This window comes from Typopeltis vanoorti, chromosome 4 (assembly GCF_054136105.1).
Source record: "Typopeltis vanoorti isolate ZY-2024b chromosome 4, IOZ_Tvanoo_1.0, whole genome shotgun sequence".
NCBI classification, from domain to species: Eukaryota; Metazoa; Arthropoda; class Arachnida; order Uropygi; family Thelyphonidae; genus Typopeltis; species Typopeltis vanoorti.
In genome coordinates this window covers 167,849,834-167,868,063 of record NC_143552.1, presented here as the reverse complement: position 1 = coordinate 167,868,063, position 18,230 = coordinate 167,849,834, and the positions used below count along the sequence as shown (strand labels likewise).

General features: G+C 36.7%; 1 protein-coding gene across 6 annotated transcripts in view; it reads left to right on the top strand.

Annotated features, from left to right (window-relative positions):
* Positions 1 to 18,230, top strand: part of LOC150107833 (paxillin-like) — a 344,681-nt gene that overhangs the window by 162,088 nt on the left and 164,363 nt on the right. For all 6 annotated transcript variants that reach the window (XM_090392082.1, XM_090392081.1, XM_090392080.1 and 3 more), the window contains exon 3: positions 12,844 to 12,997. In XM_090392082.1, the coding sequence (XP_090248208.1) occupies positions 12,844 to 12,997 (154 nt within the window). The remainder of the gene's footprint in view (positions 1 to 12,843; positions 12,998 to 18,230) is intronic.

Genomic DNA, 18,230 nt, shown 5'->3' with positions numbered 1-18,230 from the left:
GAGTTCCATTGTTGTCCATCCTGCTCTAAAAGTACAAATGAGGCACTGCTGGCCGAGTATGGGGGGTATATTGCCAATATCCTAACAGAGGAAATGCTGTTAGATTTGCATGTCCTTTTTTCCAATTTGCCACTTGGAAAAAAGAACACATAATGAAGATTATAACACGGAATGTGAGAAGCATCTCACACAAAGAAGAGGAACTTGATAAACAACTAAATGAATCTAAGATAAGGATATGTATAGTAACAGAAAAAAAATAATTAAAAGATAAAAAAGAAACAAACGACTATATACATATCTACACCATTGTTAAAGAAGAGCAAAAGCAGGTATAATAATTATAGTACATAAATCTTTGAAGAACAATATTGTATAGTATAACTATTTGAACTAAATACTAATAGAAATTATAATAAATTTAGTTTAATCCTTTATCCAAGTGTAAGCAAACAAAGTTTGCACCTGAATTATCTTCAGGACTGAAGCAGCTCATGGTAAAAGTGGACCAACCTCTCATCACTCCTTGTCTTGGTATCTTCCATAATGCAAAGCACGCCTTCTTGCGAACATGTATAATGCTATGCATTAAGGGAAGGGCCACTACCCAGACTGGTTTCGACCTTTATTGAGGTCTCGTCAGTGGGAGCCAGACCCTGAGGTGGTGATACTAAGGTGGAAGCAATGGAGAAGTCATATTTACCTATACACTTGGATAAAGGATTAAATTAAATTTATTATAGTCTAACCAAGTGGGAAAAAACTTCCAAGTAATAGAAATTAGAGTCAAAGAATTGAGGCCACATAACAATAAATGGTGCTTATGCATTTTGAATAGGGAAAAGAAGAAGACAACAATATATATGATAAATAGGAAAGAAAGGAATATAAAAGAAATAAAGTAAATTTGGCAATGATACATAAAATCAAAATGGTCACAGATTCAAGATTTTGTCATTTATAATAATATGAGAATAATGAACTTGGTGGTAAACACAAGAAAATACATAAATATACTTGTTCAGTCAGAGGATTCAATTCAGTAATTCACTACATTATTTACAAATTTTAAATTAGTAGGGTTAATTTTAGATGTAAGAGCATATCAAGGCTTTGAATTAAACTCTGATCATTATCAGCAAAAAGTTTGATTTAAACCAAAGTGCCTAAAAATACATAATATTGAAAATTCTTATAAACCGAGTTACAAAATTTCATCATTATAGGATCCTCGCGTTAGACATCAATATCAAAAATGCAGAAACTTGATAACAGAAACTACACATGAATCAGGTGTCATAGAAAAGGAATGGGAAAATTTGAAACAAATTCTCACGACAGCAGCAACAAGGTCTTGCACAAAGAAGAGGAACCTGATAAACAACTGAACGAATCTAACATAAGGATATGTATAGTACCAAAAAAAAAGAAAAAGATACAAAAGAAACAAACGACAAACAAAATTTAGGAATTAAAGCACAAATTGATTAGAAAAAGAGGATTACAAGACTGGAATAAAGAAATAGAAAATCTAATAAATACATAAAAGGACAGTTACCAGAAATGGCTCAATTCCAAAACAACAGAAGCAGAAATAGAGTATAAAAGCACAGTGCAATTGCAAAATGAGAAGTAAAGAAAAAATATATATAGAGAGAGAGATGGAACAATTTTGTAACAGAATTAGAAGAGGATATATTTAAGCCACAACCCAAAACCTATAAAGTAATAAAATACATGAATAAAGAAATAAAAGAAAGGATGATAATACAAACAATGGATTTAGAAAAATGGGTCACTTATTTCCAAAATCTCTGGACAGATGAGAACAATGAAATGAAATTTTATAAAACAAAGAATGACCTAACAGAAAATATCACAATGTTAGAACTTAAAAATGCAATAAAAAAAATGATTTACCTGCATAGGAAATAGTTTTCCTATGCAGGTGAAAAATTTAATGAAAGACTTCTGAAATGTTTTAATATGGTTTGGATGTCTGGAAAAACTCTTAATTCTTGGAAAACAAGCACTGGTTATCCCAATCTATAAAAAAGGAAATAAAGATGAGTGCAATAACTATGAGGGAATTAGTCTGCTAAATACAGGATATAAAATTTATGCAGGAATATTAAAAGAGAAGCTAAGCAGTATTGTAGAGGACAAACTACTAGAAGAACAAAATGGTTTCCGAAAAGGCCGATCCTGCATAGATCCAATTTTTACTCTAAAAATTATTAATAGAAAAGAGAAGAGAATTTCAAAAAGAAACACACATGGCCTTTATTGATTGTGAAAAAGCCTTTGACAAAATTAGTAGACAAAAATAGTTTAAAATATTAACTGATTTCAACAAACCAACTTTTACATTCCATTTAAGAAATATATACAGGAAATAAAATAGCAGTTAAATTAGAACACATTTCAAAATGGAAAGATATATCAAGAGTAGTACAACCAGGATGTACCCTCTCACTTCTGCTTTTCATTATATCTACCCTATATATATAAAATAAGCCCTTTTATGTCATGTTTTTTGAAACGTTTTGAAACTCAGAGGCTACCATGAGTGTCGAGTCTTCAAAATTCAAGGAGAACCGTCCTACCAGTTCTGAACTCGAAGTTTGGGCACCAGGGGCGGTACCTTCCTTTCGAGTCGTCAGAATTCAAGGAGAACCGGCCTACCAGTCCGGAACTTGGGGAGGGGGGGGGTTGGGTGCCATTGGGGCGTAGCCCTCCCTAGTATATAAATAAAATTATAAGAATTTAGAAACAGTATAATCCATTTGGTATACAAATAATCCCACAAATGAAGATAGATATACTACTATTTGCAGATGATCAAATAGTATTAGCTACATCAGAAGATGATTTACAAAGATCATTAAAATCATTAAATGATATATCAAAACAATGTAATATGACAATATCTAATGAAAAACAAAAATAATGGCATTCAAAGGAGAAGACTCAATAAGAAGTAAAATAGTGACAGATAATAAAATATTATAACAAGTAAATACTTTCAAATACTTTAGATGTGAATTATCATACGAAGAAGAAAAAGACAGACACTAAAATATCCAACTTTGTCAAAGTAAATGGCATAATTATTATTATTATTACCACCCCAAGACCTCATGGAGTCAAAGACTCATCTGGGGAGGTCCTTTTATCACACACACACACACACAAACAACACACAGCTCATCATACAGTGTTTTAAACGCATTCAAACTCTTTGCAGACACCACATTCTCAGGCAAGGCATTCCAATCATTCACAACTATGCACAAAAATAAACCTGCCTCTCACTCTCCTACTCACACCCTCTTTATACAGTTTCCACGGATGACCTCTGGTTCTCCCCTGATCTCCCACTATTCTCTGTAAAACTTCTCCAGCATTGATCCTATAACAACTCCTTACCAACTTGTAGGTCTCTATCATATCTCCCCCCTGTCCACCAGACTGCAAATTACATCTTCTCAATCTTTCCTCATACTCGACATTCCAGAGGTCAGAAACTACCTTAGTCAGTCTCCTTTGGACCCTTTCCAACATCTCTTCATCCTTCTGAAAATCCGGTGACCAAATCTGGGCACAATAGTCCATGTGTGGCCTAATCAAAGCCTTATACAACGAAACAAGAATCTCCCTACTTCTACACGTCAGTATCCACTGCATCATTCCCAGAAGCCTTTGTATTGTCTTCACAATTTTGGCGATGTGTCCCCTAAATTTTAGATCCTTATCCACTATCACCTCCAGATCTCCTATTTGCTCTACCTCCAACAATATATCTCCCCCCCCCCCCAAGCATAAATTCTACACCCTATCTTTGTTTTCCAAATTTTAAAACCTTACATTTTGCAACATCGAATTCACATCCACATTTCCGTGCCCAATCACTCAATCTATTCAAGACTTCCTATAAGGCCACAACATCTTCATGGTTCGTCCAAACTTTGCATCATCTGCAAACAACTGAATATCTCCATCTAAATCTTCACCTATATCATTAATATACAAGTTAAACAGTAATGGACCTAAAACAGACCCCTGAAGCACTCCACTGGTGACTTTCCTTTTCCTGGATATCGCTCCCCCAAACACAACTTGTTGATATCAGATAGCCAGTCTCCAATCCAATGCACCAATCTAATATCCAACCCCATCTGCTCTAGTTTGACTGTCAACCTATCATGAGGTACTCTATCAAAAGCCTTTGCGAAATTCAAGTATATTACTGTGTATCCTTTTCCTCCTGTCCAAGGAAGCAGTCACTTTATTGTAATAAGTAAGTAGATTACTAAAACATGACATCCCTTTAGCAAATCCATGCTGTCCATCAAAGATAATACCATTGTTATCAACCCAACTCTGGATCCTAGTTCTCACAAGCTTCTCCAACAACTTAACCACAACACCTGACACACAGATAGGCCTATACTTTGATACTTGAGTTCGATCACCACTTTTATGAAGTGGCACAATATTGCCCTCCTTCCACTCCTTAGGAACTTGACTGAGTGGAAGACGCATCTCATCTTCATCTCATCTTCCTTATACCCTCTTTTACCTTGCGGTGTCGAGGGTCCATTGATCATCGGACCTCACTCCGTTTACAGGATAAGGTGGTCAGCCTTATGCCCTGGTGTATTCTATGGCCTGTAGTGTTGAGTTCTCAAGGCCAGTTTGCCTGCTTTGCGGTATGAAAAACCCAAGAATAAACTGAGGAAAAAACCCTGCTGTCCACGCCCAAGACTGGCTAACTTGGCTATGGCTGAGGAAGATCCTTCAGCTCCTCACGTCACCGACGGGAATCGAACCTAGGACACTCCTTCCCCAGGCATATGGTTGTGAAGCGCAGTTAGCCTAGTGCAAGACTCATATTAAAAAAATATGTCAAGGCAGGTGTCAACTCCCTGGCACATTCTTTCAGAATACGTGGTGATATATTATGAAGTCCCACAGCCTTATTAACATCTAGTTTACTCAACTCCCCATACACCTCTTGCTCACCTACTGTCAGTCTCTCCTCCCCATCATCAACTGCATTTCACAAGATTGAAAGATCTTTGTGAACTGTTCATTAAGTATCTCCACCACACATTCTGCATCAGCTGTCTTTATACCATTTTCTCCAATCAATGTCATCCTTCCATAATTATTCTTTCTTTTGCTGGCTACATATCGAAAGAATTCCTTAGGATTCTTTTTGGCTTCATTAGCCAACTACTGTTCATACCTCTCTTTAGCTCTCACCAAACAAGTAACCCTCCCTGCTTGGTCTTTGTAGATCTCATGGAATAGGTTATTTCCACTTCTCTTATGCTGCCTACACAATCCCTCTTTCTCTGTATCGCGTGCTTAATCTCTTTATTTATACATCTCACACTTACCTTATTTAACCTTCTCACCCTTGGAATACATTTAGACATTGCATCTACTAAACAGTTTTTGAAAATCCCCCAAGTTGCATTGATCTCTTTTCCAGCTAACTCCTCATTCCACGCTACACCCGCAAGCTGTCTCCTGAGCTCTTCATAATCATCCCCCTTGTAGTTCCACATATACCTTTTTCTCACAGAGGTCCTCACACTGCTGGCAACCACCCAGGTAATCACCTCATGGTCACTCTCACCAATTGGTGGATGATTTGACACCTCATTTATAATTGCATCCTCCGATGAGATGACCAAATCCAAGATCCTCAATCCTCGTGTGACCTTTGTTACATGCTATCTGAGGTAGTGATCCCTCAAAAACTCAAGAAACTAATTTTCTTTACTTCCAATTGCTATCTCATCATTCCAGTCTATATTGCTATAATTAAAATCACCCATAATGATTCTCCTTTTCTTATTTACTTGGCTAATTTGATTGTACATTTCATTATCACCACCATCCACTTTACCTGGTCTATAACAACATCCCACCAAGTATTTGATTCCATTCACCTCTATCTCACACCATACTGCCTCAAAACCACTGGCAATATTTCCCATCTTGCATCTCTACTTTATATGGACATAACACTTTCTCTATCATCAATAGCACTTCCCCTCCCCTTTTACCCCTTCTGTCCTCACAAAACACATCATACCCTGCCATCTCTGTTCCTGTCAGGATGTCATCCTCTTCCAACCTGTCTCACTTATTCCGACAATTTTTGGGTGTACGGACGCAATTAGTGCAACCATTTCATCTGCCTTGTTTCTTATACTTCTAGCATTTGTATACAAACACAACAGCTCATTTCTGGATCTACAGCTAGTTCCATTGATACCACTCACTCGATGTGATCTCTCCATGCTCAACTGGGGCCATTTCCATTTCTGCCTCTTCATTTTAAAACCCTTTTCAATTCCAACTGTTTTCTCTTGATCCCTGGTCATCCCATTCCTTTCCTGCCTACACATGCTCACCTCCTCTTGGAGCATCCACCTTTCTTATGCTGTGTACCCCTGTCCACCCTGAGCCTCCCTTTTTCCCTGCTCCTCTTACACACTCATTCTCTCATTTTCTATACTCATACCACTCACTTCCCCATTCATAACCACCTCTTCAATCTCTCCTGTCTTACTCTCCTGCTCTTCCACATCACTTCCCACTCGATCTGATTCATTTTCTCTATTCACTTCTCTACCTTCCAGCAGCAGTTTCTCCAAGCAACTCGCACCATAACCACTCAAATGCAGTCCATCACTCTCCCATACAGCTCACATCGTCCCTCAAACTCATTCCACACATTAGCAAACTGTACTCCTGTCTCTTCACACATTTCAGCCAGCATATCATTCATAATCCTTGCTCTCCGCTTCATTTCACCATAGCATACCTAGGCAACGTGCTAACTTCCTTCTTGTCACACTATTCTCTTTTATCCTTCTAAGCAGCTCCTGATATCCATTCTAACACACTCTTTGTCCTCTCTCAAATCATTCGTGCCTATTAATGCTGCTAACTCTTTTGCTCGCTTGTGCCTCATATCCAATGCCTCAATCACTCTACTCATTTTACTGCCTGGAAAACATGTGCATCCTCTCATCCAACTCACCTTTAATAACAGAGTCGCCATACAATGCCACTCGCTAATCTTTCGTTAACTCTTTTATGCCATCATTATTTATTTTAATAGTTTTAACCGTCCTCTTCATTTCTTGCCTCATCCAATCCATTTCAACTTCCATATCTCGCGACACATTCTCTCTATCATTCAATCTTTCTAACTTTCTAACTCTCGGCCCCCCTCTTCTCACTTTCACTCTCATTCATCCTTCTTTGTTTCGGTACTTTCGGTCCAACATGCATCCAACTTTCGCTATCATTCTTCCCATTTTCACACTCATTCATCTTTCTTTGTTTCTGTACTTTCAGTCCAACATGCGTCAAACTTTCGCTATCATTCATTCTTCTTTTGCCATCATCCATTCTTTCGATTTCTGCGTCACACCATTTCTAGTTTCATTCGTTCTCTCAATTTCGTTTCCTTCTGCCACTCTCACCTCACTTTCGTCCCTTTTAACATCCGTTATGGCTTTCAAATAACTCTTTTTTTTTTACTGATTTTTTAACATTTTTTCGCCTCTCTTACTCGCCATCCTTTTCTTTCAAACATGTTCTCATTTTCCCCCATGACACTTTTGCTACTAACACTTTCTATCATCAATTTCATATTTGTATTCATCAATTCCTCGTTCAGGTCACACTTCGCACACACCCTCCTTCCATCCTCACCAAATATCCACAAATCATTTATGTAATTGAAAGAATAAATAATATATTTAAGCCATCCCTTATTCAAAAACACACTACAATCAGATTACATAATGTCTTGTCAAAGCCAACTTTACTATACAGAAGAGAAACATGGACCATAAAAAGGAAAGATGAAAAATGAATTCAGACAGCAGGAATGAAATTTCTCAGAAAAACAGCTGGTTATACCAAGTGGGACCATAAAACAAATGAATAACTTTTACAATCCCTGAATATAAAACTAATTAATTACTACATAAGACAGTATAAACAAAAATGGCTAGAACATTTAAATCGAATGGATAACAGCAGACTACCAAAAACATCATACAACTTTTTGGTTACTCGTATATGAAAATATGACTTTTGCATTACTCCAACCTGAAGTATCACTTCTGGGTCTGACTCCCACTGATGAGACCTCAATAATGCATAGACATTATACATGTCTGCAAGGGGATGTGTTTTGCATTATGGGATGGTGAGGCAAGTGATGGGAAGTCTTATCTTCTTTATATGAGTTGCGCCAGTCTTGAAAATAGTTCAGCCGCAGACTCATTTGCTTACACTTGGATAAAGGATTAAACCAAGTATATAATTTCTTGGTATCCTTAATTTATTTTAAATATTATACCGATATAAAATAAGTGGAAAAAGAAGAATCGGAAGACCAAGAAAGAGGTGGCATTAGACCAGAAAATCCATGTTAGGAAGATGAAGATCAAATTGAGTTAGCAGGTTTCTAGGGTTTTTTTCATCTTGAAAACTGTTTTTTTGTCTCTCAGAACAGGAAAACTAACCCTGTGAACAGTTCTATAGACATTAAAATACTTACCCTTGGAGTGATGCAGCAGAGAAATAGCAGGCCATTTGCGTTAAATTGCCTAAAGCCCCTAATCTGGGGACTCAGTCTATCTTGGATAGATGAAATTTCTCATATCATGGCATTAGTTATGCGTGTGTGTGTGTGTGTTGATCAAGCTCTTAGCTAGCAAATCAATATGCATAAGATCTTATTAGAGACTGTCCTTTCTTTATAAAACAGAAAATTCATTTTTGTGCAGTGAAACTGTATATAGTAAATAAATCCCTTGCACACAACCACATTACTGTCATTGCACTTCACAGGTGCAAGCAAAATGAAGTAAATGCATTATTCAGCAAAAATTAGTTTGAGGGCAGCTGGTCCAAGAATTTTTGTCCTTTTATAAGTTTGTCCAAGGGAAGATTCGTCCGGTCGGACATTCCGTCCAATCTCAACTCGTCTGGTCGGACATTTCGTGCAATCTCAATTTGTCCCATTGATGTCAACGGACTATTATTGTCACCTGTGTGAACTGACTAACCTGCTAACTGACTAACCAATGTGTCAACTGACTAATCTAACCTAACCAAACGTATGAGGGTGAACCATGCATATTGTCTTACACCCTTCCCTTTTTGTCAACTGACTATTATTGTCACCTGCATCAATTGACTAACCAATGTGTCAACTGACTAACCTAACCAAACGTGTGAAGGTGGATCATGCATGTCTTGCGCCCTTCTGTTTTGTCTCAACTGACTATTATTGCCCACTGTGTCAACTAACTGACCTACTGCTGTACCAATGGACTAACCTCACTAACCAATGTGTCAACTGACTAAGCTAACCTAACCTAAATCTAGGGAGTGGACGAGATTTGCATTGAACTAAAATAATTGGACGAAATGCCCTGAATCCAATTATTTTCAAATCGAAATAGGATTGGACAAATAACCTCAAACTCAGGTGCTTTCAGGGCATTTTATCCAATTATTTTCAATTGGACAAATAGCAGTAGATGAATAAGATTGGACGAATAAGATTGGATGAGATTTTGATTGGATGAAAGTAATTGGACGAACTTCCCTGAAACCAAAATTACAGTAACAATTTTTTTCTGAGAATTTTTGATTATTTCTCATGTATTTCTTCTATTTTTAACCCCCAAGAAGAAAAAGACTAGTTTTTGGAAAGCCACTGAAAGTCTTGGTAATCCTGAAAGATCAATAAGGCTTGCTTTGGTTTTGGAAATCATCTGAGGAAGCATCTCTGATGATTTCCAAACTTGGAAAAAGAGCAGAATATTCTGTCCTTTGATTGGAAAAACCGTGTTTGATTTTTGTCGTGACGAGAAATCTTTATATGGGCTTTTTTGGCTGAAGATGAGTTAACCAGCCTCATACAGAGGTAGTATGGTTTTTTCTCCTCTAATCTCAGGTTTTTCACTTCTGTACAGGCAAATTGGCCATAAGGACACATTCAGTTTACATACAAAAAAATACTGTTGTAGGTGGTGATGGCCAGTAGATGGCATTGATGATAGCAGTGTTGTTGTGTGTGTTTGGAGAATTAAATAGTGGTGAGATGTATGTAGTAGAGTAGAGTTCCCTCCTGCAATGAGTCTTTGGACTCCTTGGAGGTGTCGCATAATAATAATGAATTGTGAAGCATCATGCAAAATCTTCATTTCACATTTCATTAGCAGTGACTTTATTTCAGTGTGAAATATAAGAAATATCATATTACAGTTTTAATTTTTTATTTCTGAAATGATATAAAACAATAAAATATTTGATTATTTTATGAACGAAACAATTGACCATGATTTTCTATATATTTGATTTATATCTGATGACTGTACTGGAGGGAAATAAGAATAAAAACCACATTTACATGAACAGTAACATTCAGCACTATTATACAAAATGCAAGTGCAGCTCTGTATTTCTAGAGGTAAAATGTGTGTGGATGGTGGGGATACTAATTATAATCATTACCTCTTTTTGTCATTTTAGTTGATAATGTGTAGTGGTTTAACTATAATATTTTAAAATAACATTTTAAAAACAAATGGTATATATAAACTAAAATTGAGAAACTTTTAACCACGCTACCGGCCAGGACGTATATATACATCCAAATAAACATAGATGCGAAGTGGGTATAAAATTGTAATACTATTGATATTACATTGAAATATATGATGGATATGAAGCTTATGAGGATGCGTATTTGATCCATAATGGCCGGTAAAGTGGTTAAGATGCTTTCCACACCATGAGTATGGTTCATAAATATTAGTTTTAAATGAAAATTCTACAAAAAAAAAAAAGAAAAAGAAATTGGTATGTCATATATATAATGGAATGGGTAAAATTGTGCTCAAATGCCTGCCAAAAGCAAGAAGGGACATGTTACAAGTGAGTTATTCCACCAGATGTTTGGCACTTGTAAAATGTAATGTGGCACAATCACTAATGACCACTCTCACACTAATACACTTCATCCACTTTCACCTAGGCATAGAGTTTCTACTTGTATAATCTACAAATACCTCTACAGCCACTATTCATCAGAATTTGCATCAATAATTCCTCCACTTTCTGTCATATCCCTTCAAATGTGTCCTGCAGATGTTCAATCCTATCTCACAGTTCAACTTGAATTCAAACCCACAGAACAAATTTCTCATCCTCTTTGTTCATTTCTTCTACTGTTGTCCTGTGGAACAGTCTCCTTATATACTTCTCAAGGAATACAATCCACAAGCTCTCTTCTTCCTTCTTGTCCATCCATGGTATTAGCATACTATAGATTCACCAACCTCGAATGGATGGGTTCTTCATTAATAATTAGTAAATAATCTCCAGCAACTAAACTGTCTTCCATATTTGCTCTTTCTACTACTAGCTACATAACTAGAATTCTCTAGAATTTCTAGGAATCTAGAATTGCTTTGTCACTTCAGTCAGTCTCTGTTCATACCAGTTTCTCCTTCCTGATTACTCTTAGTTACCTTTGTAGCCTGTAACTTATATCTCTTCCATAACATCCTCTTTCTCAGCAGCTGCTGCATAACCCAATATTCACCCACTTCACTGTACTTTATCTTTCTAACCTTAATAATATAATCTGGCATTGCCATAAATGATTTTGGACCAAACCCGAAGTACTTCTATCTTCTGCTGACTTCTATCCCCTTTAATTGAACCCTTGCAGGTCACCGATTTGTTTCCTTAATTTATTATCATAGTCTCTTGCTCTAATGAAAAAAGAAGAATCAGAAGACCAAGAGAGAGATGACATGAGACCAGAACAGACCACCTGGCCTAAAATCCATGTTAGGAAGAAGAAGAGTCTCCTGCTCTGTAATTCCTCATCTTTTTTGTTCCTGTGCTACTTCCCACATCAGAACACTATGATTGTTCTCTTCCAAATTATTGTAGTTATTTGACTGCCATGAGAAAAATCATTTAGCTGGTTGGGTAATTTAATTGAAGCATTAAATTGATAATTTTGCAATTTACAGTTACATGATACTATACCAGAAGATACTATACCAGAATTTGATTGGCACTCTAACCCACTCGAAGATCATTTAATTGAAGGTCAGTGGGTGATATAATGGTTGGATAATTGAGAGATCACTGTTTACATATTTTCCTGTTGAATACCTTGTAAAGGGAGTAACTGTAGCAAGTAAAGGATTACAATTCTTATAAAATTTTAATAATCATGACTCAAACTTCATTCTTTCTCTTGCATAAGGATTGATTCTTTTAAAATTTTAATCATTACTATAAGTAACTATTTTATATTCACTGGTTTGATTCTCGTCATGACGAGGGGAATCCTTATATGAGCTTTTTCAATTGAAAGTGAGTTAGCCGATCTCATATGGTGGTAGCAGGGTTTTTCACCCAGAAACTCGGTTTTTTTTTATCCCACGTACAGACAAATCAGCCTTCAGAACACACAATTTGCAGACAAAAAATACTGTTTTGGTAGTGATGGGCGATAGATGCTGTTGATGGTAGTAGTGTCATATTTGAAGAATTAAGTAGTAGTGGAGAGAATGAGATGTATTTAGTGAAGTAGAGTGGTGTGCCCTCCCATGATAAGTCCTTGTACTCTCTGGAGATATTACGTAATAATAATAAAATTCATTATGTCCATTATTTTTTTAGAGAATTATGAAACTTGATATATTAATCAACTTCTTATAATGGGAAGATATATTGCTTTTAATTATTTCACTATTTTTTTTTTTCTAGCCCATATATCAGAATCAGCAGATGATCAGAGAGGTAACAGTTACATCTCATAATCCCCCTTCAAATCCTAACTTGAGCAGTAACTTATCAGAATTGGACACTCTTTTGGAAGATCTTAATTCTGCTCGCTTCATGAACTACAATGACAGACAGAGTATGTAAAAAGTTTTGCTTTCTACCATGAAGTATTGAATTATGTTATATTGAGGATTAGTGAGAAAGGAGTGCATAGTACTCGTCCAGGTAATATGAACAAAAGGTTTCTGTGTGTTCATAATTTTTTATCATTGGTCATCACTGCTTCATCCTAATCACCAAACCTCTGGCAAAAGGACGTTACATCCATTATCTTTTTTTGCAAGTTGTTTCATCAGCATTTTAAATGTACAGTACACTTTTATAACCTAATTGGTTTCTGGAAAACCAGCATTAAGAGAGCTGTGGTGAATCAAACCCTGAATTCCCATAAGCTCAATGTCATGAATTAGGGTCATGTTCTTGATAATTCAGTTTATACTATTATAGTATGGTTCAAATTGCCACACCAAAGTGACACTTATTTAATCGTGCAAAAAAATGAAAAGTTACATTATTTACCCTTAAAGTTCCGAAAATATACATGCAGCTTCTTCTAAACTAAGGCATTTTTTATCTCAATACATTTTGATGTAGCATTAATATTCCTGGCAGTGGCTAAGTTCTTTATTCTAAATTTTTTGACTGGAATCAGTTTTTTTCAAAATCTACTGCAAGCCTTTGTAACATAGGGATAGGCTTTTCAACACCATCTTCGTTAGTTCCTTGTGATGCTATTTCAGTACATTCCTCAATGGTAGACTCTTTTTCATGCACATTTGGCAATTCATTTACATCTTCATTAGAGATATATAGAGCAAACTGATTTGCTATCTCAACCACAATAGTTGCCTTTTGCAAAGAAGATTCAGAACCTTCAAAGTCTTCAGTTAGAAGACTTTGAAGGTTCTGAATTTTGAGCAGAGTTTCTTTCAAACTTCCTTCATATTAGATTCACCAAGTTCATTCTAGTCATCTATAATGATCTTTGTAATATCCAAGTTTTGAATTTTTATTGAAACTTTTGGATTATTTGGTTATCTTCCTTATCACTTGCTTTTACCTAGTTGTAATGAATCATGGCAATGTTTTTTTTGGTTTTTTTAAATGCAAATATGTATAGAGTATGAAAGTATATAATATTTGCATTGTATACAATATGCAGATAATGTGTACAGTATTTGAGAGAGAGAGAGAGAGAGAGAGAGAGAGGGAATATGAAAGGATTGCTGGTAGAAGCCAGAAAGAAAATTAAGAGAGTAAAAATTGTTAGCGTATTACTGAGTCACAGCAAAACTAAGTTAAGGAGGGCAATGATAGCAAATGATTCAATGCACAGTCTGTTTAGAAGAAATGGGTGCAAGTTTTTTAATGTGTTGGAGTGACTTTGATGCTAGAAAATATTTGTACAAGAGGTATGGCCTGAACTTAAATGGATTTGGTATCAGTAACCTGGAGAAATTATTAATTGGGTTGAGACTTAATGCGGAGAGTCAGGGAAACTAGATCATCCTGGCAGGAATTAGAATGCCTCTGTAAATTCAGCACTGGTATGCAAACATGAGTGATATGTCATTGAGCATGGTTATTATGAATCTAATCCAGGGGGTGAAAATTCTTGCTTTGGGTTCAGATTTTTTTTGAGTGTGTCTTTGGACTTAAAAGAGAAAGTTGCCCAACCAGGCAAAGCAGACTGTAGGTGTAAGTATACAAAAAGCCTGAGGTAACTTACGTCTATACACAAATGCCAGTAGCATCAGAAACAAAGGAGAAAAGTTCGTTACATTGGTGAATGTTTTACCATAAGATTCTTGACGTTACTAAACCTTGCTATTAGAATCAGATGTAGGAACTGGAATTGAAAAGGATATAGTATTTTTTGGGAAGGACAGATATACAAGAGGAGAGGGGAGGGAAATACTACTAATGATGATATTAGCTTATTTGTGTCCATTTAGGGTAGAAAATCATGAAAACAATAATAGTAATATCCCATGTATCAGTGAGTTTGAGACTATCTGGTGTGAAGTTGAAGCTAACAGGATGAGATATGTTGTGAAAGACATTTTGGAGTGATGAAATGCATTGCCAAATTTATATATATATAGTGATCCATAGATGAGAGGTTGAAAGACATATGAGCACATTGGTGCTGTATGGGGGATGCAAATGAGGACCGAGATAGAAGTTTAATGATGTTGTTTTTAGAGATGAAGGTTATACACCACTGATCTTCTGGCACCCTTAGTTCAAGTGCCTTGCTGGATCAATGCAGGTCATGTAATTAATAATTGATCAGTACAGCTCTGATCCACAAATAAAGTTTCCACACATTTCTTAAGCACCACAGACTGTTAGCAACTTAAATATTAAATGTAATTTAGATGTGAATTGAGTTATTAATTCACTGTATTATTGGTATAAATCACTGTATTATTAGTATAAATGATATAGTGCAAGTGGATATGGACTTGTGCTAAGGCTTGGTACTACTGCCACTACGAACTGATCCTTGCTTAGAAGTCCTGTTAATGTTAAATGTAAGCAAAATAAGCTAAGAATCACTTAGAATCAGCATCAAGTGCAGGTGTAAGTAATTAAGCGAGCATATGTGCAAGCAGTGCTATCTATGGTGGTCCACTGAACTAGTCAGCCACTGATGGCATTGCTTGGTGATAGCAGGAATTTCAAGTGTGCTCTCATAATTTTGTCTGGATTAAAATAGGTGCCAGACCATCCATTGCTGGAAAACTGGTGGTGTACCTGTACTTCACAAGGAAGGTTGTTCCAGATGACAGAGGTGGATGGATTTAAAGAGGAAGAGTAGAAGCAGGTTCATTGTGTTTGCTGTTGCACAGTGAAGGGATGCTGGGAAGTGAGGATGATGGTTGCCAGTTCAGTGGAGAAATGACCATCATCATGATCATAAGGGTCAAAGCTGTATAACTGAGAGGAGACCTCCACATACCCTTTAAAGGAATGCGGAGAACCGACCAGGGCTTCTGACCTCATGTCCAATCCTCACCTTCTCGTGGTGCACCTTGTTGGGTATCTCCTGGATACTGAACGAACGAGGATGGGCTGGCAATTTGAGATTTAGCCGACCAAATTGTATTCTTATTGGTTAAACCAAAATAAAAATAAAAGAAATGACCATTATTTATTTCAGCATTGTGTCTGTAAGATAGAGACCTATAAGATTTAGGATGCAGATTTGGGTGTTGATTGAAAGAGAAGACAGTTTTTTACATGCTGAGGAAACTATTGATGTAATGTGCATGTCAGGAGAGACAGGAGGTAAATGTTAGTCCACACAGAGAGATCTGGTCTTGTGTGGTGATTTGTGTATTACTGATGGTAAGGGTAGATGAGCTGAGATCTCTTTTGTGAGGGAAAAGGCAAGACCGTGTTTTGATGGCATTGAACATAAGATTTTCCTTGCACAAGTGAAGAAATAGTATGTAAACCAGTGTTTAAGGCACTAGTTATAGATGATTGATCTTGTAGCCTGGTAGATGTCAAAGTACTGCATGGTTATCAAATAAAAATGAATAGGATGAATGAAGAGTACCATTATCTGCACAGTTGTGGATAGGATTAGTGGTGATTGTGAGTAGAAGAAGTGGATCACATGCTCTTCTTCTCCTATACATTTGTGTATAGGAGAAGAAGAGCATGTGATATGACAGGGCCTTGAGGCACTCCAGCATTGGTAGTGAAGCTTGAATAGAGGGATCCATCTATTTGCACAGAATCACCAGAAAAAAAAAAGCTGGGTGTCCAATCACAGAAGGTGGTGGAGAGACCAAAGGATAGCAGTTTATTAGTACACCTCAATGTCAGACACAGTTGAAAGCTCAGGAAATGTCAAGAGTAAAAGCACAAGCCTCAAAACCTTTCCACAGCACATGTCCAGGTGGATGATTTAAGCTTTGATGTCAGCTATGGATCTTAAATGGCAGAATCCATATTGATGGTAGCTGTTTAATTGGTCGACCATATAAGTTGTGGAGAAGTTGGCTATTGATGGCTTTCTCCATTATTTTGGAGAGGATAGAGGTGATCACAGTTGGGCAGTAATTTGTCTGTAGACCTCTATCTCCCTTTTTTTTGGAATGGAGGCTGGATATGAGATTGCTTCCACACTCTGGGGTAAGTACCAAATATGTATAATAGATAGTAGAGACTATGCAGGACAAGTATCTCTGGAGTACAATGTTTGAGAACAATTGGAGATCAGCTTTATCTAGCCATCAGGTCCAGAAGACTTTAGTGTCCAAGTTATTTAGTAGTTTTCTGATGTCTTTCAAAAAACTACAGGAGGCATACAGTGCTTGGATTCTGTTTTGGGAAATGATTTCCTTTAGTCATCTGTGCAGGAGTTCAAGGAAAAGAGTGATGCCAGGAGATCAGCTTTATCTATGGGTCATGACAGTGGTACCATCATGATGAGAAAGAAGTGGAAGTGCAGGTGAGCTGAAGTTGCATCCAGCAGCCTTAGCAAGGGACCAGAAAGCATGGCTTCCATGTGGACAGGAAGCAAGTTTTCTGCTGTTGGCTTTTATAAAGGCAGAAAAAAATTACTTGATGTTTACTAAGTGAGTAAATATGAATATTTTGTCACCACCAGTTGGTGGTAGGATCACGCCATACTGGCCTGGGAATTGGTTACGCGTGAATGTTCCAATTAGTTACAGGTTACGAGCTGAACAACCAAGCTGGAAATTATGATATTCTCAGCAGAATACAACCTTATTCCAATGTTATCAGTTATGGAATAGGATGAATATCATCAATACATGGAAAGAGGCTTTGAAAAAGGTGCTTAAAATGAGGCAGTATCTGAATATGTCCTTAGACTTGAAGAAATAGGATGGGAGTGAAATGGAAGTGCAACCTTATTAAGCAAGAGATCCATAAGATGATGATGATTCCTTTCACATCCCACTGCAGACATGGATGAGAATAAGAATGAGAGGAGTTATGAATATAAAGAGCATGCCAGATGATGATGACGATTTATGGATTTAATGGCTCGAGGACAGCAAAGTAAGGTAACAGTTACAAACATCCATGTCTGCAGTGGGATTTGAACCGATAACCTGTTGGTTGGAGAATGGGTACGCTAATCACTCTGCCAACCGGGCCAGAAAAGTTAAGAGTATTGTACAGAAAGCTAAATTGAAATAATTTTATATTCCTGAATTTTATCATTATGCTTGCAAGTAAAAGCTGGAAATTATGATAAAGGAGGAATAACTTGAGTTAATGCAGATGATACCATTGTGTCAGAAGCCAGATGAGATTATTTA